The sequence below is a fragment of the Rhinolophus ferrumequinum genome, chromosome 17 (genome assembly GCF_004115265.2).
Source record: "Rhinolophus ferrumequinum isolate MPI-CBG mRhiFer1 chromosome 17, mRhiFer1_v1.p, whole genome shotgun sequence".
Lineage (NCBI taxonomy): Eukaryota > Metazoa > Chordata > Mammalia > Chiroptera > Rhinolophidae > Rhinolophus > Rhinolophus ferrumequinum.
The window spans coordinates 4,686,456-4,709,201 of NC_046300.1; the positions used below are offsets into that span (position 1 = coordinate 4,686,456).

Sequence of the window (22,746 nt, forward strand, 5' to 3'; positions counted from 1 at the left end):
GGACACCCCGTGCAACAAAGAATTATCCAGCCCAGAAATTGGGTGGTGCAAAGGCTGAGAAACTCGGCTGCATAAGGTGCAGCAGTCCCCCCCTTATCTGTGGGGGATGTGTTCTAAGACCCTCAGTGATGTCTGAAACCACAGATAGTACCAAACCCTCTCTATTGGGGGTGCCAAAAAAATGTATACAGGTGGACACTTTGGTCAATGTTGCTCAAGCAGTAGTTCACCGTAATCAGAAGTGCCTGGACGCTGATGGGTGGAGACAGAGCCAGGAGTGCAGTTTCCAGGCTCTCCGCTTCACGTGGAAAGGTGCTGGCTCAGGTAGTAAATGGCTATCAGCTGTGGCTAGTTGGCCGTCAGCTGTAACCAGTGAGCCATTGGCCACTAATATAACTGCCGTGGCTACGCAGCAGCAAATGGGGGCTAGCAAGAAGATGGTGGCTGGCAAGCGCAGATTGCAGCCAGCAAGTGAGGTTGGTTAGCAGAGAGAAGTGGACGGCAGGTTGCGGATAGCGTGGCTCCTGCTTCCTGTGTTTCCAACCCAGCTGCCAGCGAGACTATAGTGGTATAACTCCCCTATCTTTCACTCCGTGGGTGTTCCTTTTTGGCCTCACCATGTCCTGTGTTCTTATGCGGGGAGTGGGAGCTGAGTCCCTGCATGACACCCTGCATGACAGATGGGAACCACTTTGAGCACCTCTTGTAATTGCAGAAGTCAAACATGGCTTGCATTCATCTTTTGTTATTGGCCTATATTGAGTATTACAGTTTTAATATAGTTTTCCTTTCTTAAAAGGTGTATAATATTTTTGGCATCCTCTGTTTATATACATGCTGCTTTTTTCCTATACATACACACCTATGATAGAGTTTATAAATTAGGCACAGTAAGAGATTAACGACATGACTAATAAAATAGAACAATTATATACGATACTGTACCCAAAGTTACATGAATGTGGTTTCTCTCGCTCTCTGATAACCAGTCTGATACCAGGGACGGCTACTAAGTGACTAACGGGCAGGGAGCGTATACAGGGCGGACACGCTAGTAAGGGGACGGGTCACGTCCTGAGTGGGATGTGCAAGATTTCATCACACTGTTCAAAACCATGCACAGTTTAACACTTACGAATTGTTTATTTCTGGAATCTTCCATTGAATATTTTGGGGCCGTAGCTGACCATAGGCCACTGCAACTGCAGAAAGCAACACTGCAAATAAAGGGGGACAGCTGCCCTGCAGGCGCGCGGAACAGTGCTTAGTGTAACCTGGAGTCCAGTCTGTGCTGTGTTTTGTGTGTCAGCTTTTGCTGCCACTGTAGTGGCCTTTAGATTTCAGCTCTTCTCTGTAGTGAGTTTTGTCATCAGACAGGTAGTGCTGACCTTAAGCAAAGCTCTAAAGTATTAGATGTAATTTTGTGAGCAAGTGTTTCTAATCCCTCGACTTTGCTATTGTTTAAATATGAAGCACCGCGCAGCTGTGATGCTTCGCCCGTTAGTCTGGAGGGTGCGTCTGGCGCTGTGGTTTCTTTAAGCCCCTCCCGTGCACTGGCACCGTACCCAACAGTGCCCAAGAGATCGTATTCTGCTTCTCTCTCCGTCTTCCGACGGCCGTGCGCCCTAGGACAGTTTGCTTGTACATGGGAGACTAGCCCCATCCTTCTTGCTGCACTGATGACAGGCACTGATGACTGCCTGTTGTTTGTGGACCCAGTGGTACCTGCCTGAAGGCTGATGAGTCCCCCAACCTGCATCCTCACTGAGTGGGGGCTGAAAAGTGGCCCCTGTCCACGTGCTCATCCTGAGCAGTTTCCAGGACTTGGGAATTAATAATAATAATAATAATTAATAAAATGTCCACTTGAACTTTGGGCAAACAAATCGTCTATTTTGGTCAGGGAAAATATCTTTGCACAGAAACTAATATTCATAAGAGGCTTCCTTGAGTTCTCAAGGATTTCTGTGCAATGCGATGTCTGATCCCCAAAGAGAGTGGTTTTCATATGTTCTCCAAACATAATTGACTGGCTTACTGTTCCTAACTTCTCCCCATCAGCTTTAAAAATGTATTTTCACCCCAGATAAAGAAAACGAAACCGTAGCGTCGTCCTAAAAAATCAGTGTTTATGCAGCTTTACAGTGCCAGGAGGCACAGCTGAATCCTCTTGCATTAGGAGTTAAAAGCAGAGCTGAAAAACAGCTTCTGGCCTTTTAGAAAAATAAGTCACGACCTTAAAGTTTATACTGTGCACTTAATAAAAGGGACATTTTTCTGAATGACGTTTGTGAGGCAGGCTGAGAGAAACCAAGGCTGAGGGTATGTGCAGCTGTGGCCTGGGGAAGGTGGGGGGGGCTCCCCGTGATGTCCCCGGGTGGGCAGTTCTCAGCGGCGGGATACTGCTCCCCTCCTCCTTTTCAGTGTCCCCCTGCTGACCTCTCTTATGTCCTTTGAAGGAGTACATAGCCAAGCAGTTTGGCTTCATGCAGAAGCAGATCGGCTACGACGTGCTGGCCGAAGACACCATCACTGCCCTGCTGCACAACAACCGGAAGCTCCTGGAGAAACACATCACCGCGGCCGAGATCGACACCTTCGTCAGTCTGGTGCGGAAGAACCGGGAGCCCAGGTGAGCAGGGGCTGGGGGGGTCACAGCACGTCTGTGCACTTACCAGGTGCAGGCGCCTCTGGTTCCTGGGCTTTCCCCAGAGTCCCTTTGTTTGGGGACCTGTTTTGACCAGGCCGGTGTCAGGAGGGACTTTGACAACTCATGAAAAGACCATGGTGCTGGGACGAGAAGCAGCCATTCCAGCTCTAACATTTACCAGCTGGCTGACCTTGGCTTTCCCTCGGGACTTCAATTTCCTCATCGGCTAGATGGGTCGTTGTGCAAACTAAATGAGGATAAATGCATGATGTGCCTGGCACTGAGTAGAGAGCTGTACAGTAAAGGACAATTACCCTTGTCTTGGCCCCTCGTTTACTTTTTCGCACCCCCGATTATCAGAACACCCTCCCCAAATGCCATCCGTAAAGAGTCGTTGGCAAGCTCAGGTGTTACTTGAGTGTTTGTTTTTATTACGCATTATCATATGTAGAGAGAATGCCATCCTTTCTGTCATGTTCACATAGATCCCTCCGCCACCACTCTCTTGCTCTCGTCTCCTCATTAAGATCCACACCATTTCATATAAAACGTGAAATAGTTTACATGGTGGGTGTCACGCACGGTCCCACTGGAGAGCCACAGTGTTGTAAAATGACTCCCTCTCCCATGAAAACATGTTCCTAAGCGTTCTCGTGGCCACAGGTGAGCTGAGGGAGCATTTTGCAGGGATCATTTAATTTCATCCTCAGAACAGCCCTCTTAGGTTACACGTTATCCATTTCCTAGGTGACAAAGGTGCGGCACCAGGAGGTTAAGTTCCCCAAATAACAGTGCACCTCAGAATGTAACGGGTGAGAATGAGGACCAGATTCCAGCCGGGCAGTCAGGCCCCTCAGCCTTTCAGCCCCTCCCCCCCCAGTCCGATCCCCCGCCCCCAGGTCCTCCTGATGGAGCTCTCTTTCCGGTCTCGTTCCTTCTTTGCATTTTTACCTCATTACCTCTTTGTGTTTCCACAATTGCTTGTCTCTTTCCTCTCTCTGGTGATCGGGTTTCTGATGGTGCCGTAGAGACCATCAGAACCTAAAATGTCACTGCTTTTCTTAGAAGGACATCAGATCTGTCCACATGAGGAAGAGTCGCGCTCCGCCAGCCGAACCTCTGCTCTGTCTTCAGAACACGTGTTGTTTGGTTTCTCTTCCTCGATAGATTCTTAGATTACCTGTCCGACCTCTGCGTGTCCATGAACAAATCGATTCCGGTGACCCAGGAGCTGATATGTAAAGCTGTGCTGAACCCAACTAATGCCGACATCTTGATTGAGACCAAGTGAGTGGGGCTGGGGGCTTAGGGTGAAGAGGAGGAGGGACTTAGATGGGAGACTAGCGGTTCAGGGGGTGTGTGTGCTGGTGCGAAACGAAACCTAACCCCTCGGTTTCTTCCGACTCGGTCTGCAGTAGGCTCGGCTTGCGTTTGATCTTCCTTTTGCAGAGGCCTGGCTTAGGGGAATGAAGTCAGCTTTGGCGTGGCCGCCTGTGTGCGAGCTGTCCCTTTGCACACTGGTTTCAAAGGAAGGAGAATTGACCTGGGAGCACTTACACACACCTGGTTTAATTTTAAGAGTTGAGTGTACTCTAAGAACGATCGTCAGTTTTCAGTTTTAACAGCAGTCATTCAGTGTAGATCTTATGTCAGTGTTGGGAAGAGCTTTTCAAATCCTCACTGTTTAAAAAGTGTTTATTGGTCCACAGAAGTAGTGGTTAATAGTAGTGATTCATTTTTAGGAAGGGAACAGTTTTCCTGAGAAGTACAGTGCCGATAATATGGACAATGTGTTTAAAAAAAAAAAAAGAAAAGAAAAAAAGAAAACTAAATTATGCCCTAAACTAGTGATATTTTTTGTTTCTCATGTATAACTTGATGTAGGGTTTCTCAAACTTGGCATTTTGACGTTTGAGGCCGAGTAATTCTTTGTCGTGGGGACGGTCCCCTGTATCATAAGACGTTTGCAATGGCTTCTACCCCCCGGAAGCCAGTAGCACCCAGTCCCACTCAGTGAAGAAAAACAAAATGTCTGCAGACATTGCAGAGTCACCCTGGGTTAAAACATACGCAGACCTTAATGTCCAGCCCTCCTGTAGTTCTGCCACAGGGAGAAACAAAACGGCTTCCTGTGCCTTTACGCTGACAGTGAAGCTCGATTTCCATCCGTCGCTGTCGTTGATCAGAGACTAGCAAGGATTGCAGAACAAATGAATTTGCCCTCCTCGTTTTATTTTCCAGGTTGGTTCTGTCTCGTTTTGAATTTGAAGGTGTTTCTACTGGCGAAAATGCCATGGAGGCTGGAGAAGATGAGGAGGAGGTGTGGCTGTTCTGGAGGGACAGCAGCAAAGAGATTCGCAGTAAGAGCGTCCGGGAGCTGGCGCAGGACGCGAAGGAAGGGCAGAAGGAGGACCGGGACGTCCTCAGCTACTACCGGTGAGGCTGCGTGCAGGCCCCGAGGCGCTGCTCCGAAAGGGCCACGGAGGAGTGTGGTGCTGGTTGGTTGATTATTCCAAGGAATTCCAAGGGGGTGGTCTGGTGTGCCGTGAGGGGAGCAGTTTAGTGTAAGATTGCATTGCTACGTGGATGGTAAATTGATGTCTGGACGCGGCGGGGTGAAAAGGAGGTGTGCCTGGGTCAGCCCCCAGCTGCAGGTTGCCCTCAAACAGCCTGGCACATACCTGCATTTTCTAGCAAAGAGTCAGGCCATGGGGTCATGCTGCATGGGGTCAAATCCTGACCTCGACTCAGTAGCTTTTTTACTTCAGTCATGTTCTAGATCTTTTTGTGCCCCAGTTTCTTTATCTGCAGCATAGAGCCAGCAGTCTCTTAGAACCCTAGCAGACAGAGCTAGGAAATGTGTGTGCGTATATACGTTTCATCTGTCTGTCTGTCTCTATCTGTACACTCAGCGCCTATTTCTATATCAGTCTATGCAAACATAAGAAAAACCGTGCGTTCACACCAGTACTTCCAGTTCCATTCCAACACCATCCGCTGCTTCTAGCCATCACCCCGTCCAGAGTCCTAACTCCTTTCCCCCAACAGTGAGAAACCTGGCTGGCGTGATCCCGGTATGTTGACTGTTTGCTCCGACTCCGCCCCTGCCAGTCACCTCCTCCATCCCAGTGTCCCCGCTCTGTGGCCTTCTGGCCCTGCCACCTTAAGGGAAGGATGGGAAGGAAAAGAAGGGAGAGGAACCAATGGATACCTTTAAAGAGGAAGGGAAAGGGGCGGGGAGGCAAGATGGAAACGTGCTTATAGAGGAGACACCTTTGCCGTTGCACTGTCCCTGTTGACTCCTGTTCTCCTTGCCTCCATCTGTACACATGTTGTGCGTCCTTTCGCAGTCGCTGTGCGCTTGTACTTCCCCACATTGGAATGCGGTCAGAAATAATATACCATATTTTATCTGTTCTTAAAATTCTGTGTAAACAGGACCGTACCTTCAGTTCTGTTCTGAAACCTGCCTTGTTTTTTCGGTATTGTCTCTGAGTTGTCTTCATCTTAACGGAGGTTGATTGATTACTTTGCACTGCTGAATGGCGCCCATGTTATTAATGTACCACATTTTCATTGCTCTTTGATACTCAGTGTATGCCAGTTTTCCATTGCAGGGCACCTCCCCGTGCAGATTTATGCAGGCGGCGTGTAAGAGTTTCCATTCCACACCAGGAGTGGAATTATGGGATTGGAGGCTGTGCATATTTTAAACTTGATTAAGCAGCTCCGAATGGGATATTTTTGTGCATACTCTCAGCAGTCGTAAATGAGAATTTTTGTGTGTCTTTGCTAACTCTGAATATCAGGAGGCTCTTTTTATTTTTGTTCGTCGTCTGAGTGTGCCATAGACTCTTGTTTTAATTTGCATTTCACTGCTATCTAGTGAGGTTGAGAATGTTTTCAACTCATGGTCCTTGGAGATAGCTAGGGCTTTAAAGTCAGAAGCCCGCATTGGCCGCTGGGGAAGCTCTGGCTTTCTTCTGTCATGTTCCAAGTATGTTTACTTTTTTAATGCTCGATGAATCTTCTTGCGAGAATGAAGGAGAAATAGTGCCTGAACTGGTCAAGTTCGGAAGCTAACAAAGTTCACGTCTGATTGGACGAGGAAGACAGCAAAAGACATTTCAAGGAGCCCCTCCTTTTTACACCACGTTTTTCACACGTGTGTAAAAGTCAAAGAGTAGATTTAGATGAGATAAGATCCTAAAAAATATTAAAACTTTCTAATGAGACTTATAGGGGCCGCCTCTTTTACGTTTCCTACATGGTATCTGATGAACTGTATAAAGACACTGCTGAAGAAATAGACAACCATTTTCTTCCCATGTATTTTATAAGATACACAAGGGCAAAATGGAATCGAGTGGTCACATAATTCCTGCAGCACAGCAGGGTAGACACGTGAAGCTGCCTTGACCTGTTCCTTTCTCCGCTTGGTATAAAAGCCGGAGTTTGGTGACCAAGCATAGGGCGTGTAAGGGTGTAAGTTCAGAGGGCCAGATGTCACTGCTGTGAGCGTCGGGGCCACCTGGACTTGCCCGCGCTGCGAGCCATCCTCCCTCGGTGGTTTCGGGACCTGAGCGTCACGTGACCCCTTTCCTCCAGGTATCAGCTGAACCTCTTTGCTCGCATGTGTCTGGACCGGCAGTACCTGGCCATCAATGAGGTCTCAGGCCAGCTGGATGTGGACCTCATCCTGCGCTGCATGTCGGACGAGAACCTGCCCTACGACCTGCGGGCGTCCTTCTGCCGCCTCATGCTTCACATGCATGTGGACCGCGACCCCCAGGAGCAGGTCACGCCCGTGAAGTACGCCCGCCTGTGGTCGGAGATCCCCTCCGTGATCGCCATCGACGAGTGAGCCCGCGCCGTCTGCTCCTTGCCCCGTCAGGCCCCGTGTCGCCCCACACCCTCCCGGTCACACTGTTCTGCGCAGCCACGGGCGGGCGCACGGGGTCAGGTGGAGTCTAGTCACAGACGAGAGGGGACGTTAGTTGTTTTATGCTTCATGTAAAGTGAATGGCAGACATGATGTCTTCAAGGATGTGGAAGCTGGCACGATTGCAGTTTTTACGTCTTGTTTATCATTTTTATTCCACAAATATTGGTGTCTCCCGGATGCCAGGATCAAGGAATATATCAGCGGGCAAACTAGAACACTATCTGTACGCTAGTGGGGAAAGACAGACAATAAACAAGGCAGATGACGGGGATGTGTATCTGGGTGGCGCGTGCTAAGCGGGGACACGTAAAGGAGGGGCGGGGTGGGGCTCGGACGTGTTGGGAGGGGGTGTTCACTTTTGAGGCTGAGCGGCTGGGGGAGGCCTCGCTGGGAAAAACTTGAAGCCTGACATCCTTTTCTCCCTCCTTCCCTTGTAGCTACGACAGCAGTGGAACTTCCAAAGATGAAATTAAGGAGAGGTTTGCTCAGACCATGGAATTCGTGGAGGAGTATTTAAGAGACGTGGTTTGCCAGAGGTTTCCTTTCTCTGATAAGGAGAAAAATAAGCTTACATTTGAGGTAACTCATGGTAAAATGATCTGTGTTTTCTCTGCTTTTCGTTAGTCTTTTTTTCGATGGGTAAATAGAAAGTACTTTAGTATGTGGTGATTTTTATCACGGTCCTCTGGTTTTGTAATAAAAAAGAATCCCGCTTAGTTTTGTTCCAGAGTAAAATAGAACCGATACTGGTCACGTGGCTCAGTGGTGGTTATGCTCTTAGAAGAAATACGCAGGGTGAATTGAACCATGTAAAATGATGGAAGATTGCGCACACGCTCTACATTGTTATATTGAAGATGACAGGAAAGAGAGACTGCTTGGGACCTGTCATAGATTAATGATTTGAGAGACATAAATCCTCATGACCTTTGTGTCAGTGTTTCTCTTTGAGACCACTTTTCCTTCCGAGGATTGCAGTGTTGGCATCTGTGTCCTGCTGGGTATAACTAGGCTCACCCTGTGTTGTCTTTGGGAAGCTGCACAGACCAGATGATTGGGTCAGTTTTTTACTAACTAGTCATCAAAGCGGATCAGTAGCTTTGCAGGTTTTCATTTCTTAGTTTTTCTCCGTATGAACAAAACGAAATCTGATCAGAAATTGGTAAGCAAAATGTATGCCTTCTCTTACCATAAGGAAGGCTGGAATCGGTCATTTTATAAACTAGTCAACTTCAAATGGAACTGAAGGATACAGTTTATTTAATTCTTTCTCTTTCTCTCGCTTTCTCTTTAAATACTATAGGTTGTCAATTTAGCTAGGAACCTCATATACTTTGGCTTCTACAACTTCTCTGACCTTCTACGATTAACCAAAATCCTCTTGGCCATATTGGACTGTGTGCACGTGACGACAATCTTCCCCATCAGCAAGATGGCCAAAGGGGAAGAGAATAAAGGTGAGACTGAGGCGGAGAAGCTGCAGGGAGGCCTGAAGATGCCCACACATTTGGGACATGCCCTCCCAGCCTCTCCTGTCACTCCTCTTGGGACGTCGTGTCCTCTGTTCCTGACTTTTCACTATGAGCATTTCAAATGCAAAGACAAATAGGAGTCGGTGTGTATATTCTGCGGAACCAACTGAAAGTTATCTAACGACTTGAATACTTATCTCTTTAAAATCCGTGCCCTGTCGTAGTTGTCGGTGTAGCACGAGGCCCTCAGTGATTATATTAGTGTATGATGAACTGAAATCCAGGCTTATCTGGGTGTCCTGCTTCCAGTTTGTGACTAGGAAAGTCTGCCTTCATATGGTTTTTTCCCTCTGTTTGAGGTCAGAATAGGCAAGTATAATCCAGGTACTCACGGCTGGATTATTATCTGATTGGGCCCTACAGCTAGAACAGGAAAATACGGTCCTGAACCTCCCAGTCTCTGTGAGGGCCTGTGCTCAGTCATCCCGCATAGCTTTTACCATTCAGTCCTGTCACTGAGCTCCTTTATTCGTATTTACCAGACGGCGAGACTGAGCCTCAGAGGGCACCCCATGTGCTCAGAGCCAAGCGGCCGTTGGTGCAGCACCAGCTTTGTGCCTTGTTAAGTCCTGTCGTTTTATGCACAGCAACAAACACGTAGTAGGTGCCCAGTAACATTTGGCAGGTGAATTAATACACACACACATGTTCCCTTGGTGATTTCAAAACCCACAGTTGCCTCACTCCCTGAAGCCCACAGTCTTTGGTGGGTATTAACCTTTTCAGGTTCCTGGGGTCCTGAGAAGGTATTGGAACAGGGAGATGGTAAATATTTTGTTCCAAATTGCCCAGGCCCCTTGCCAGGGGCCTCAGCACGCACTAGGGACATGATCACCACCCAGGTCTGTCCTCGCCCCTGTAGGCAGTCACGTGATGCGCTCCATCCACGGCGTCGGAGAGCTGATGACCCAGGTGGTGCTGCGGGGAGGGGGCTTTCTGCCTGTGGCCCCCATGGCTGCGGCCCCCGAAGGCAGCGTGAAGCAGGCGGAGCCGGAGAAGGAGGACATCATGGTCATGGACACCAAGTTGAAGATCATCGAGATCCTGCAGGTGACGATCAGCCGGGGGGGGCAGGGAGGGGGGCGGGCACGGAGCGGCATCACGGCCTCCACTGAGCGGCAGTGTCCTGCTTTGGTGGAGCCCAGGCTTCTGGGAAGAGGAAGAGGGTGAATGCTCAGCTCAGCCTCGTGCCACATGTGAGCCAGCCCCTTCGCCCTCTCCTGTCGCCTCCTCCCTTCCCAGCATGCCCTTGTCCCTCGGGCATCCCAGAACTCCTGGTAGGTTCCTCAGCGTCCATGGCGTTGGCCGCTGTGTCTTCACCCAAGCCATGCCCTGTGCTTAGAACTCACCCGTGCTTCTGCGTGGAGCTGACTTCCCTGCTTGCTCACTGTTCGGGACTCATTTCAGGGCTCTCTGAACTCTGCAGTGCTTGCCTGCCTCCCTCACTCCCACCTTTCTTCCTTCGTTCCTTCATTCATTTATTCATGCAACACTTACTGAAACTGGCTCTGTGCCAAGTATGTTTAAGCATTAGGGATCCAGCAAAGAGAAAAATAGATTAAACTCCTGCTTCGAAAGAGCTTTCGTTTTGATCGGAGGCATGGACATATTTTTAACAATGTGTATACTGTGTCAGGTAGTGATGAGTGCTAAAGATGTTAGGATATAAAGGGGGTTCAGGATGGGTGGGAGGCCACTGGGGGCGGGGACCAGGGACTCTGTTTTTGATGGGTCGTCAGAGGCGCCCGCTCCAAGGAGCAGAGACCCAAGTGGAGTTAGGGAGCCAGCATGTGGATCTGCAGGAAGAGTCTCTGAGGCAGAGGGAACAGCTTAGGAAAAGTCCCTGAGGTGGAAGCATCAAGTGTGGGAATAGGTCGGGATTGGAGGGAATGGGAGAAGATGAAGGAGGGGACAGGCTCAACACAAACACTTGTGAGTGGATTTGCTGGAAAGACTCACAGAAGGTGAGAGATGACTACAGGCTGGCTTTGCTGTAATATTTTTAAGTTGGGAGGTGAGGGTAAGCTGGGGTGCTCAGCGGGAGCAGTCAAGTAGAGAGGGAAAGCTTGACATAGGAGAGAGAAGAAAATGGTCGGAGCAGCGTCCGTTCGTGGGCGAGGGGCTGAGAGCCCATCCCCCGCAGAGGCCTTGGGCTCAGGTGGGGGACCCCTGCCAGCCTCCCAACAACCTGTGTTTTCCTCTTCCCGCTCCAAGGTAATTTTCATTCATCAACAAAGTGATTTGCTCATAAATGAAAAAACATTGTTATCTTTCTCTCTTATCCCAAGCTGCCTCATCCTAACCCCAGAACATGTAGTAGAGAATTAGAAATGTTTACAGACTTAAGGATTTTTTTATTCTGACATCACATTTCACCAACTGTTGGAAAGCATCCATGGGACTAGTCAAAATAACTGCTTACGGCAGTAAAGAATGACTTAAGAAGAAAACTCACAGAATTTATGCCTGACCAAAAGCAGAGAAGGATTTCTTAGGCCACGGCCTGTGTGTCCCACGTATGTTAGTGTCATGGATGTTTATCAGAAATGGTGTGAAACTTGGTCCCATCTTCAGGGCCACGCGCCGTAGCCATCTGAGAACGATTGGTTGATGGATTCATTCTTTCAGCAAATACTTACGGATCCCCTGCCACATACAAGGCACTTTCCTGAGCATTACAGTGTTTCCCCGAAAATTAAGACCTACCCTGAAACTAAGCCCCAGTGAGATCGTCAGCCAGACGGACACATTTATTACGTTATGACGATGTCCCAGAAGAAGATGACATGACTGTATTTGAATAAATGTAGATTGTTGTATATGAAAAAGTAAGACATCCCCTGAAAATACACCCTACTGGAGCAAAAATTAACATAAGACCCGGTCTTCTTTCGGGGAAACACAGTATAAGGAATGCACAGGTGTAACTGAGACCCAGGCTGCATCTACAAGGGGTTTATAACAGGAGGTCCATGAGGTGTGCTGAGGCTGTGTGTGTGCAGAAATAAACCACGCAGAGTGTTCTGAGATACGGGCGGCTCGTGTGATCCCAGCTGGTGAGGACCAGAGGAGGTGGGATTTCAGCTGAGCCTTTAAGCCTGGATGGGATTTGTAACATAGAAACAAGGGCACAGTCTCAAGTGAACGGAGCAGGTTGAACCAGCGCACCATGGCACACGCGTCAGTAAGCTTTTCTCCTTGGGCGGGGGACGCACAGTGTGTCGAACGGAAGTTGTGGGGAATGAGGTTGGAATGGAGGATGGGACCATGCTCTAAAGAGCTCTGGGTGGCTAATGTGTCAGGACATTATTCTGTGGTGAGCTCTGGACGGTGCCAGGCAGGGGCTGAGGTAAGATAAGCACGCGTGGGAGGTGGGCCTGGTAAATTTGGTTCTGTAGTGGCTCAGCAGGAGATTGAGAACGTGAGCAGGTGTAAGTGACAGGTGTCAGTGACACATGAGAAGTGGCAGAGGTAGCACCAGCAGGATTTACCATTGGTAAGATGTGTGTGTTAGAGGAGGAGGACTCAGTGGGCCTGAGGTGACCCGAGGGCTGGGCGGACACTGTTAGTTGTGTACAATTCTCGGTTTGCGCTTGAGACTCTGAGAAAACACCAAATGTGATGCCCAGTAGTCAGGAGGACCAAGAGCTTGGAAGGCAAGGCAAAGGCCGGTCGCAGTCTGGAAGAGGTGACAGCCCTGCGATTGAGTAAGGTCACCAACAGGGCAGGCAGAGACGAGGGGAGAATGTCAGTAAGGTCCTCAAATAATGCCAGGTGGTTGATCTTTCTTTTGGGCTCTAGTAGCAGTCATGGAAGTGACCTTGTGTTGGAGTAGAGGGCAAGGTGAGAGAAGAGGGAGCCCAAGGGCTTGCAGCTAAATCAAAGGAAACAGTCAGAACGGAAAACGTGAACCAAGCTATTTTCAGGAGTAAAAACATCTTTTTCCCCGTTAACTGTCTTCAGTGAAAAGCAGCCCGCTTCCCCCTTAGTCAGGCCCTGCAGTGGCACTCGGTACGTGCTGAAACGCGGCCGTGTTTGTAGAGGCTGGGTGGAGGGCAAGTGCTCGGTCCTTACAGTTATTAGATCCATTGTGGGTGCTGCAGTTTGCACTAGAAGCGAGGTGCTGCGGGCAGACTTGCTCTGTACCCCACAGAAGTCGGTTGATAAAGTGACAGCTGAAATCCAAGCCAAATGTTTGGCTTGCTTAGTGTTTAGGGTAATTGATGTAGCAGGTGGCAGTCCCAGCCGTGGGCAGTGGCTTGGCGATGGGTCACAGGTGTCTTTTCATGTAACCAATCTGTTTCCATTTCCACTTGAATCTTTAGTTTATTTTGAACGTGAGGTTGGACTATAGGATCTCCTGCCTCCTGTGTATATTTAAGCGGGAGTTTGACGAAAGCAATTCCCAGACTTCAGAGACGTCCTCTGGAAACAGCAGCCAGGAAGGGCCCAGTAACGTACCAGGTTAGTGCTTCCAGAATGGTCTGCAGCCACAGGACGGGGCCTGGGTCTCGGGAGGACTGGGGTCCAGACGGTATGCTCTAGAAAGAGGGCAAAATGTGCGTGTTTTCAGAGGTTATTGGATTTGAGAACGAGATGCTCAGGGTGCTCCTTTTTGGACCGGGGAATAATTGAAAGAGCCCAGACCGCTTCTGGGGTAGATCTTTTTCCTTCCGTCCTGGAGTGTCTTGGCCATAAGATGGCCAAGGGTTCTAGTGTGTGGTTACAAGAAATGCCAAGAAAAAAAGCTCAAGAAAATTCACTGTCCACTAGCAGTTTCTCCTCCTTTCTCTTGATGCATATTTTTTCCCTGCCCAGGAAATAGCAGTAAAGGCCCAGGGGAAGGGTGGCAGTAGAAATAATCCCACCTCTCGAGGCCTGAGCTGCCTTGGGACGAGGGCATCCCTCTGCCATAACGAGAGGTCACCAGACAGTAGAAGCCGGTCGTGGTGCGGAGCACCGCACACCAGAGCCGTTGGGCAGTGTGGTCTGAGTTGACCAGGCTCAGAGCTTTGCCGGATAAGACCCTGAACTTGAGGTTGACCCCTGGGCAGGGCAAGTGGACCGCGGCACGTTTTCAGACCGCCCTGCATCTGAAGTCATGTTCTCTGACTTTTTAGGTGCTCTGGACTTTGAACACATTGAAGAACAAGCAGAAGGCATCTTTGGAGGAAGGAAAGTATATTTTCACTGACTGTTTTGGAGGTGGTTCTGAGACTGGGAAGCTCCTGCTCTCCAGCCTTCGAAGGGGCTTCACTGCACGCGGAAAGGCTCAGTCGTTGGGTTTCTGTTGTTTTCCTGGTGTCCGTCACTCTTAATACTCAGGTCCTAATGATCTTAGCTGGCTTGGGGTGGGGGTGTGTTTCCTGCCTACGATAGAAAGGATTTAAGGAGGTTTCCCCAAAATACACACGCTACAAGGTTAGTTAAATGGTGGGAAATAGGGTCGTAAGAAAGAGGAGGGTCACCGGGACGAGGTTAGCAAGCTGGCGTGCCTCAGTGCTGTTGGGCTATAGTTTTCACCTCAGAGCTCCGTGGAGCCCGGGGCGCACCACCCACAACCCAGGCGTGGCTCGCTCACTCGTCCCGAACCTGAGTGTATGAACCCCTTTTACAAGCTCAGATTGCTCAGTGTTGACTTAAAACATGGTGGTGGGACTCAAACATCTGCAGACCTGACAGAAACACCCTTCGCATACAGTTCTTAGAACGTACACACCTGGCTCAGTTGTCTCTTGCTCTGTGACACACTACCCCAGAAACTCACTGGGCTATAAAGCCTCAATCGTTTGTATTGCCTCTCACAATTCCATGGGGTGACTCGGCCTACGCTGGATGGCTCTTGGGCTGGCCACTGCCGGCTCTTTCGTGTGCCCATGGTGAGCTAGTGACTGAGGCTGGCACTTCCAACTGGCTTTACTCACATTTCTGGCTCCGTGGTGGGGCTATCTGTAAAGTGGGGACCTCTCTGTGTTCATGAATACTGGGGGCTTCTTTGTGGCTCTAAGTGCAAAGAAAGGTCCCAAGAGGCCAGGCCAACAATGTGCAAGCACTAATCAAGCCTCTGCTTGCTTCGTGTTACTAATGTCCCATTGGTCAAAGCAGGTCACATGGCTGAGCCCAGCAGCAGCGTGGGTGGGGCTGGCATAAGGGTGTACCCCAGGAGGGCCCACGTTGTTGAGGCCGCCATAGTAAAGAGTCTACCTCAGCACTCGATACAAAACCTGTGAAATTTGAATTAGCGACATTACTTACTACATGGAAGATGTTGTTTTTCTGAAACACCGGGCGTTTTGGGTTCAGCATGACGACACTTCCGTGTGCTGGGTCGTGTCTGAGCTCTCCCGCCATCTTCCTGACATTGAGCGGCAGCCAAACCTTCACACCTTTCTGGAGCATGGAGCACGGGGAGAGTATTTACGTGTTAAGTCCTCTGCTTTTCTTGGGGCCTGCCACCGTGAAGGTCTCACCATTTGACGTTCGATTGTAAACACAACACAGACGCTGACACAGCGATTCAGTGGCGTGCTCAGTTATGCGGTAGCCTGCCGTTTGATGCAGGACATGCTTATTAGTATTTGAGTTACGTAAATAACACACGGATGGTATTTAATTATAAAAATAACGCCGTGGCACTATGCTGATCACCCCCGTTGGAAGAGCACTGACTGGTAATGGTTCGTGGCAACACCCCTCAGAGTGGCGCCTGTAGGTCTCAACTGCTCACCCCCAGTTTGTGACGGGATAAGTACGGAGCATGGGAGTCAGCATTGGGGCCCTTTGGGGGCCATGTGACACTCCCTGGGCCCAGGTGCGTGACCGGTGGACCTGGCGCGGGCTGAGACATCAGTCGGCTACAACCTGGATGCAACGAAAGCCGGTCCCTCACCACAGACGTGTGGTCGGCCCTGGGTTACGACATCTTCAGTAACCAATCAGCTAACAGCTCAGGAGAAGCACTATTGTGTGCAGTTCCCCAACCCCAGATGACGCCCAGAAGAAAACCCCCAACCGAGGATTTTGCTGTCATCTGCTGGCAAAGCCAGTCCTGTCACTATGGGAAGGTGGGGACTTGGGTTTAAAATTTGACAATGGTGACATCTTCATTGTCCCCTTACCTCCCAGTAGAGTTGAAGACGAAACAAGATCCCATGAGGGAGACTCCAGGGTGGGGAAGCTACCAGTTGAGTCAGGTCTGGGCCACGGTGCGTGAGGGGAGGGCGTTTGTGGCTCACCTGGGCTTTCCCCTCCCCCGCGCTGCTGCAGTGAGGAGAACACCCCACTGGACCTGGACGACCACGGCGGCAGAACCTTCCTCCGCGTCTTGCTCCATTTGACGATGCACGACTACCCACCCCTGGTGTCGGGCGCCCTACAGCTGCTCTTTCGGCACTTCAGTCAGAGGCAGGAGGTCCTGCAGGCCTTCAAACAGGTAGAGTAGGTGGCCGTGCGTGCATGCGTGCGCGCCACGTGTGTGCGTGTGTGTGGTCTTCTGTGGACGGGGCTGTTGCGTGTCACTAAGGGACTGCGTCCATTCAGGTTCAACTGCTTGTCACCAGCCAAGATGTTGACAACTACAAGCAGATCAAACAGGACTTGGATCAGCTGAGGTCCATCGTGGAGAAGTCGGAGCTGTGGGTGTACAAGGGGCAGGGCCCCGACGAGGCCATGGATGGCGCCTCGGGAGAAAACGAACATAAGAAGACAGAGGTGGGTGACGCAGAAGGGAAGCTGCCACAGGAGACAGATGGGTCCCTCGAAACAAGTAAACATCCTCTGGTTTTAGATAACAATGCAGGTTAGAGGGTGGGCTTTCTTCTCAAGAGACCTGCTTGTGAAGCAGCCAGGGTAACGGCCGTTCTCCTAGGAAACAGGCTGCACCCGGACGTCCAGCTTCTGCCCGGGTCACCTCGGACCCCGCAGAATAGACGGCACTGTGGCGTGCAGTACACCAGGTCTTCCTAACATCCCCCCTGGGGCAAGGACCTGTTTTCTACCCGTGGCCTGGCCCACCATCCTCGCCCACATCAGTGAAGTAATGTCAGTCAGAAGGGAGTTGCCTGGCTGGGCACGAACCCCGCACGACTGTGGGAAAACACTGCAAACCTCCCGTTCTCACTAAAGGTGCTGTTAACCCTAAAAAATGGACAGGTGCCCAAGAATTGTACAAACACCCCATGTTCACTTTGGTCCCTAGGAGGGGAATAACAAGTCACAGAAGCATGAGAACACCAGCAGCTACAACTACAGGGTGGTAAAAGAGGTGAGTGTCCCCACTGCCGTTTTCCCTTCTGTATTCTCTACGGAGCTGGAAGTTGGTGGTAGTCAAGTGGAAGGTGCACACGAGCTTTGTCTTCATGTAAAGTTTAATAAGGAGAAATGACGATGAGCACATCCACCACTGACAGCTGTTTGGGGTCGGGGGTGGGGAAGGACGTTTAAGATCTGGTGTTGCGGCAAATTACAAGTCCACAGTGTCTTATTGACTGGGGTCACCATGGCGCATGTCAGATCCTCAGCACTGAGTGTTGGTGACAGGGCACAACCGTCCATTTTCCCCCAGATTCTGATCCGGCTCAGCAAGCTGTGTGTGCAGGAGGGCGCGGCTGTGAGGAAAAGCCGGAAGCAGCAGCAGCGTCTGCTACGGAACATGAGTGCCCACGCGGTGGTGCTGGAGCTGCTGCAGATCCCCTATGAGAAGGTGCGCCCCCTCCCGGGGAGGGTGGGGCCCCCGTGTTCTCAAGCCCTGCAGGATGGTGCACCCCCTCCCAGGGAGGGCGGGGCCCCCCGTGTCCCCAAGCCCTGCAGGATGGTGTGCCCCCTCCCGGGGAGGGCAGGGGCCGTGTCCCCAAGCCCTATGAGAAGGTGCGCCCCCGAGGTGGGACGCCCGCTCACAGAGCAGTGTGAGGTATGGTGGCTCGCAGGCAGAACCTTGTGCATGCACACGTGTGTGTTGTTTTGGGTGGGTACAGACGTCCCAGTGTGTAAGAACAGCCGAGGGACTCCTACCGACAGATAACCACTATTAAGCAATGTCTTCAGAGCTTACTTGCTTGTAAAGTCCGATTCACACGACAAAGCCTCGTTGGTTTCCATGCACCAGCAGATTCCATGTGTAGCTAAAGAAATGGAAGCCTGCAGAACCGTTTGAGGTCACCGATGCAGTGTCTGTGTGTCCCAAGAACTCTGATTTCGTAGAGCTGGAAGGTTTGCCCCTCTCCCTGTGAATGGGAGACAAATGTGGTACCCACTCTGTCCTGGGACGTGCTGTTAATGTTCTCTCTAATTCTCCTGTTTTGTTTGAGTGGCCAAGCTGGTAGCTCAGGTTCCTCTGTCAGTGGTTGTTGACAGGCATGTCCTGCTTTCTCACAGCGTTGTTGTCTGGACCAGGGGGGCAAACCACAGCCGACCACCTGTGTTTGTACAGCACACTCGCTAAGAGTGGCTGTCCCAGTGTTGGTGCCGGAGTACCTGTGTCACGTTCTATCTTTAGCTTCCTGACCCACAAAGCCTAAAATTATTTTCCTGGCCCTTTAGGATGAAGTTTCCTGACCCTTGGCCCAGACCAGAACGGGTCACTAACATTTATCTTGTAATTTCTGTCTAAGCACTTGACATGAATTTTCTCTTTTAAGCTTCATAACAACTATATAGACTATGCATTTTTATTGTCACCATTTTACAGATGAGGAAACTGAGGCCCTGAAAGGTTAAGTAAATTGCCCAGGGTCACACAGGTAGGAAGGTGGAGATCTGGGAAAAGAGCTCAGCAGGCTGATTTGGGGGCCTGACCCCTAACTGCTATACTCTCTGCCTCTGAAGCGAGGTGATGTGTGTGAGCTGACAAAGGGAGACTGATGTGGGCTCAGTGGACATGAGGGATGACATCCAATGTGGGAATTCTCATTTTGTTTTTACCGTCTTAAATGTTTGCTTGTTTACAATTGGTCAAAATGGCAGTAGGTTTTATGTAGTTTTCTTATCATGGATCTTCTGACTCTACAAATATGAAGTGTATGTTTTTAATACATGAAATGAGAATTACAAAATCACTGTGTGAAATGCCCAAGGCGGATAGTGTCCCCATTTTGCAGATGGGAAAACTAAGTCTTAGGTTAAATGGTGTGCCTGAGGTGACAAGGAAAAGAGTAATGACAGGTGTATGTGCCCTAACTTATATAATCTGAAGAGATTTCCACTATGCCATGTTATCTACTGCCAGAAATCGATGTGGCCATAGGTTAGCAACTTAAAAAGGTGAGCTGGGGAAATGGGGTTCACACCGGTGATGAAGTTGGCCCTGCTTTGCCATCAGTCCGTTTTCAGAAGTTGCAACCATGGCTAAAACTGGAATCCCAGAGGCTTTCTCTTACCGTGTTTTCCCGAAAATAAGACCTAGGTGGACCGTCAGCTCCAATGCTTCTTTTGGAGCAAAATTTAATATAAGACTCGGTCTTACTTTGCTATAAGACCGGGTCTCATATAATATAATAATAATGATATAATACCACATATAATATAATATAATATATAATGTAATCTATAATATAATACCGGTCTTATATAAATTTTTGCTCCAAAAGATGCATTAGAGCTGATGGTCCGGCTAGGTCTTATTTTCGGGGAAACATGGTAGCTTCCACTCTTCATTGTCTTTTTCCTTAAATAAAGTGTTTTTGCTTCTGCCCAAGGCTAGTGGCAGAGAATTCAGGGGGATTCGGGAAGTTCCTGACCACTTTTCGGCATTCTCACAAGAGTGGGCCCCCAGTAAACGCCTCGGGAACCCCCTTAGTAGGGGGTAGGCGTGTCGGAGAACCCGGTCTCCTGGCCTGGAGCTGAGTGGTTTCTTCGTGGACCTCTGTCGTTTGCCGCACAGCCCTGATTTCTGCACGGTTCTGTCTGTCCCTTCCTACGCAGGCCGAGGACACCAAGATGCAGGAAATAATGAGGCTGGCACATGAGTTTCTGCAGAATTTCTGTGCAGGCAACCAGCAGAACCAGGCTCTACTGCACAAACACATCAACCTGTTCCTGAACCCGGGGGTAAGACCCAAGGCCCAGCTGGAAACCGTGCGGGGAGGCTCGTGGGGCTTACGAGGGACAGCTGGCTGTCTGCTGCTGTGGCCGCTGGGACTTGTCACAGTGCGACACTCACGGGGATGGGGGTAGGGGGCATTTTGATCCCCATCTTTTCGGGGGAGAAGGGAGGGGAGGGAGAAGAAGGTGAGTAGGGGCAAGGTAAGATATATTTACATAAAATATTTAAAAAATAGTATTCCTCATTACAAAAAATGGAAAAAGACAATATTCCTCACGACGTCACACGAGCGACAGAGAGGTGCTGATTCTCACTGTCGGCCACACGCTCCCAGGTCAGACATACGCTCTCCCTGTTGACACCAATGCATCACATCTCCATGCGCAACGTAGCTGCGTAACAGCTTAGTTTGTTAAATACGTTTTTAAAGTCTATTGAATGTGTTACGCAGCTCTTAAAGACAAATGGGGGCACACTCCACACATTGTTTTGCATTTTGCTTTCTCGTTTAACACATCGTGGCTGTCTTTGCAAGTCAGAGATGCATGAGTTTGTCTCATTTGTTTTGATGGCTACGTGGCATTCCATAGAATGGCTGTCATTTTTTTTAAAACGTGACATTCTCATATTAACAGACAATTAGGAAGTGTCTGATTTTTGTTTTATAAACAGTACTACAAAGGACATCCTTGCGCGCTCGTGCGCGCGCGCACACACACACACACACACACTCTCACACACTCATTAATATTGCTAGAGCTTTGCAGAAAAAGGACTACTGGATAGTGGGGTCATATTCCCTCATTGTCATGTTGAGAGATGCAAAAGGCAAGAGACAGAAAGGTTAAAAGCCCACTACCTCACACACACCAAACAAAAATCTCAATAAATCTGGGTAAGAAGTAGAAAGTAAAGCTTCTAGGGGATAACATGAAAATATCTTTGTGACCTTGTGGAAAGAGAAGTTTTTTACATAGTATGCAAAAAGTACACTCATCATAGTGAAAATGTTGATAAATTGGACTTCTTTGAAAACTTCTGTTCATCAATGACACGATTCAAGAATGTCCAAAGATAAGCTGGGGAGTGGGCAGAAACGTATGCCATGCACGTGTCCCATAAAGAATTCATACTCAAAATATATGAGAAACTCAGAAGAGTCAATAAGGAAAAAGTCAACCCACTTTTTTAAATGGGCAAAAAAACTTTACAATGAGACACTCCACAACAGAGGACGTCCAAATGGCCAGTAAAGGTGACAACATGCTCAGCATGGTTAGTCATCAGAGAAATGCAAGTTAAGTAAGATGTGACTGAAATTAAAAGACAAGGTTTTAGCAAGGGTATGGAATAGCTATAATATAGAATGTGAACTGTTAACATCTTTTGCAAACTATTTGGCTGTGTCTTCTGAAGCCAAACTCATTTAAACTCTGCAACCCGGCAGTTCCTCTCTTGGGTATAAACCCAATAGAAATGTGTGCATTAAGTTTCCCAGAGGTCATGTGCAAGAACGTTCAGAGCAGCGCTGTTCATATTTGTAGTAAGAACAGTGTCACGACTTATTAAAACTGGAATCTTCCCCAAATGCCCATCACCAACAGAATAGATACATACATTGTGGTCTATTCATACAATGAAATACCCACAGCAGTGACAAGGAACCAACTAGTGACACAAGCGCCAGCACAATGACAACGTTGCAAACGTAATGGAACAAAATGAGCCACATAGAAAAGAATGCATGAGGTTCAAGAACGGGCACAACACATCGATGGTCACAGAAATGAAACTAGTAGTGGGATTGGGGGGCGGGGCCCTTTAAGGCGGCTTCGTTTCTGGATGTGGGTGTGGTGTTCCCTTGGTAACCCATGTAGCTGTTGCTAGTCATTTGTTCTGTGTGTTCACTACACGTGGTGGGAAAGTTGACTAAAACAAGGTACCAGGAATAGAGAGGGAGACCTCATGGGTGCAGACGCTTCTGTGTTTCTGGTGGACTCCTCCTCTCCCAAGTTGCACTCTGCTCCAGCCTCCTGCGCCTGCCCCAGCCTCCTGCCCCTGCCCCAGCCACCTGCCCCAGCCACCTGACCCTGCTCCCTTTCCCCCAGATCCTGGAGGCGGTGACGATGCAGCACATCTTTATGAACAACTTCCAGCTGTGCAGTGAGATCAACGAGAGGGTCGTCCAGCATTTCGTCCACTGCATTGAGACGCACGGGCGGAACGTCCAGTACATCAAGTTTTTGCAGACGATTGTCAAGGCCGAAGGGAAGTTCATTAAAAAGTGCCAAGACATGGTCATGGCTGAGGTGACAGCTCTATTTCTATACCTTCATCTGCCATTCCCTAAAAAGCTGACATTATTTAATCTTACCTGTATGAACTGGCGCACTCCCTTAGAGCCGTGTAAAGGGACAAAAGTATGTGAGAGAGAGAGAGCGCGTGTTTGTGGGCTTCATCTGCAGATACGGGCAAGAGTCTGATCTCATCCTTTAGAGCAAGAAATCGATTCATAATAAGGAAGTCTGGCTCACATCCTTCTGAGGGCGAAAACAACCCAAGGATAACGAACTAAACTGTA

The 22,746-nt window shown here is 49.4% G+C and overlaps 1 protein-coding gene across 5 annotated transcripts in view; it reads left to right on the plus strand.

The window, feature by feature from the left end:
* ITPR1 (inositol 1,4,5-trisphosphate receptor type 1) overlaps positions 1-22,746 on the plus strand; it is a 295,697-nt gene that overhangs the window by 138,399 nt on the left and 134,552 nt on the right. For all 5 annotated transcript variants that reach the window (XM_033132948.1, XM_033132953.1, XM_033132950.1 and 2 more), the window contains 15 exons: positions 2,460-2,632; positions 3,818-3,937; positions 4,892-5,086; positions 7,259-7,510; positions 8,033-8,174; positions 8,899-9,052; positions 9,990-10,177; positions 13,453-13,591; positions 14,248-14,302; positions 16,394-16,559; positions 16,667-16,837; positions 17,325-17,390; positions 17,691-17,828; positions 20,045-20,170; positions 22,274-22,474. In XM_033132948.1, the coding sequence (XP_032988839.1) occupies positions 2,460-2,632; positions 3,818-3,937; positions 4,892-5,086; positions 7,259-7,510; positions 8,033-8,174; positions 8,899-9,052; positions 9,990-10,177; positions 13,453-13,591; positions 14,248-14,302; positions 16,394-16,559; positions 16,667-16,837; positions 17,325-17,390; positions 17,691-17,828; positions 20,045-20,170; positions 22,274-22,474 (2,286 nt within the window). The remainder of the gene's footprint in view (positions 1-2,459; positions 2,633-3,817; positions 3,938-4,891; positions 5,087-7,258; positions 7,511-8,032; positions 8,175-8,898; positions 9,053-9,989; positions 10,178-13,452; positions 13,592-14,247; positions 14,303-16,393; positions 16,560-16,666; positions 16,838-17,324; positions 17,391-17,690; positions 17,829-20,044; positions 20,171-22,273; positions 22,475-22,746) is intronic.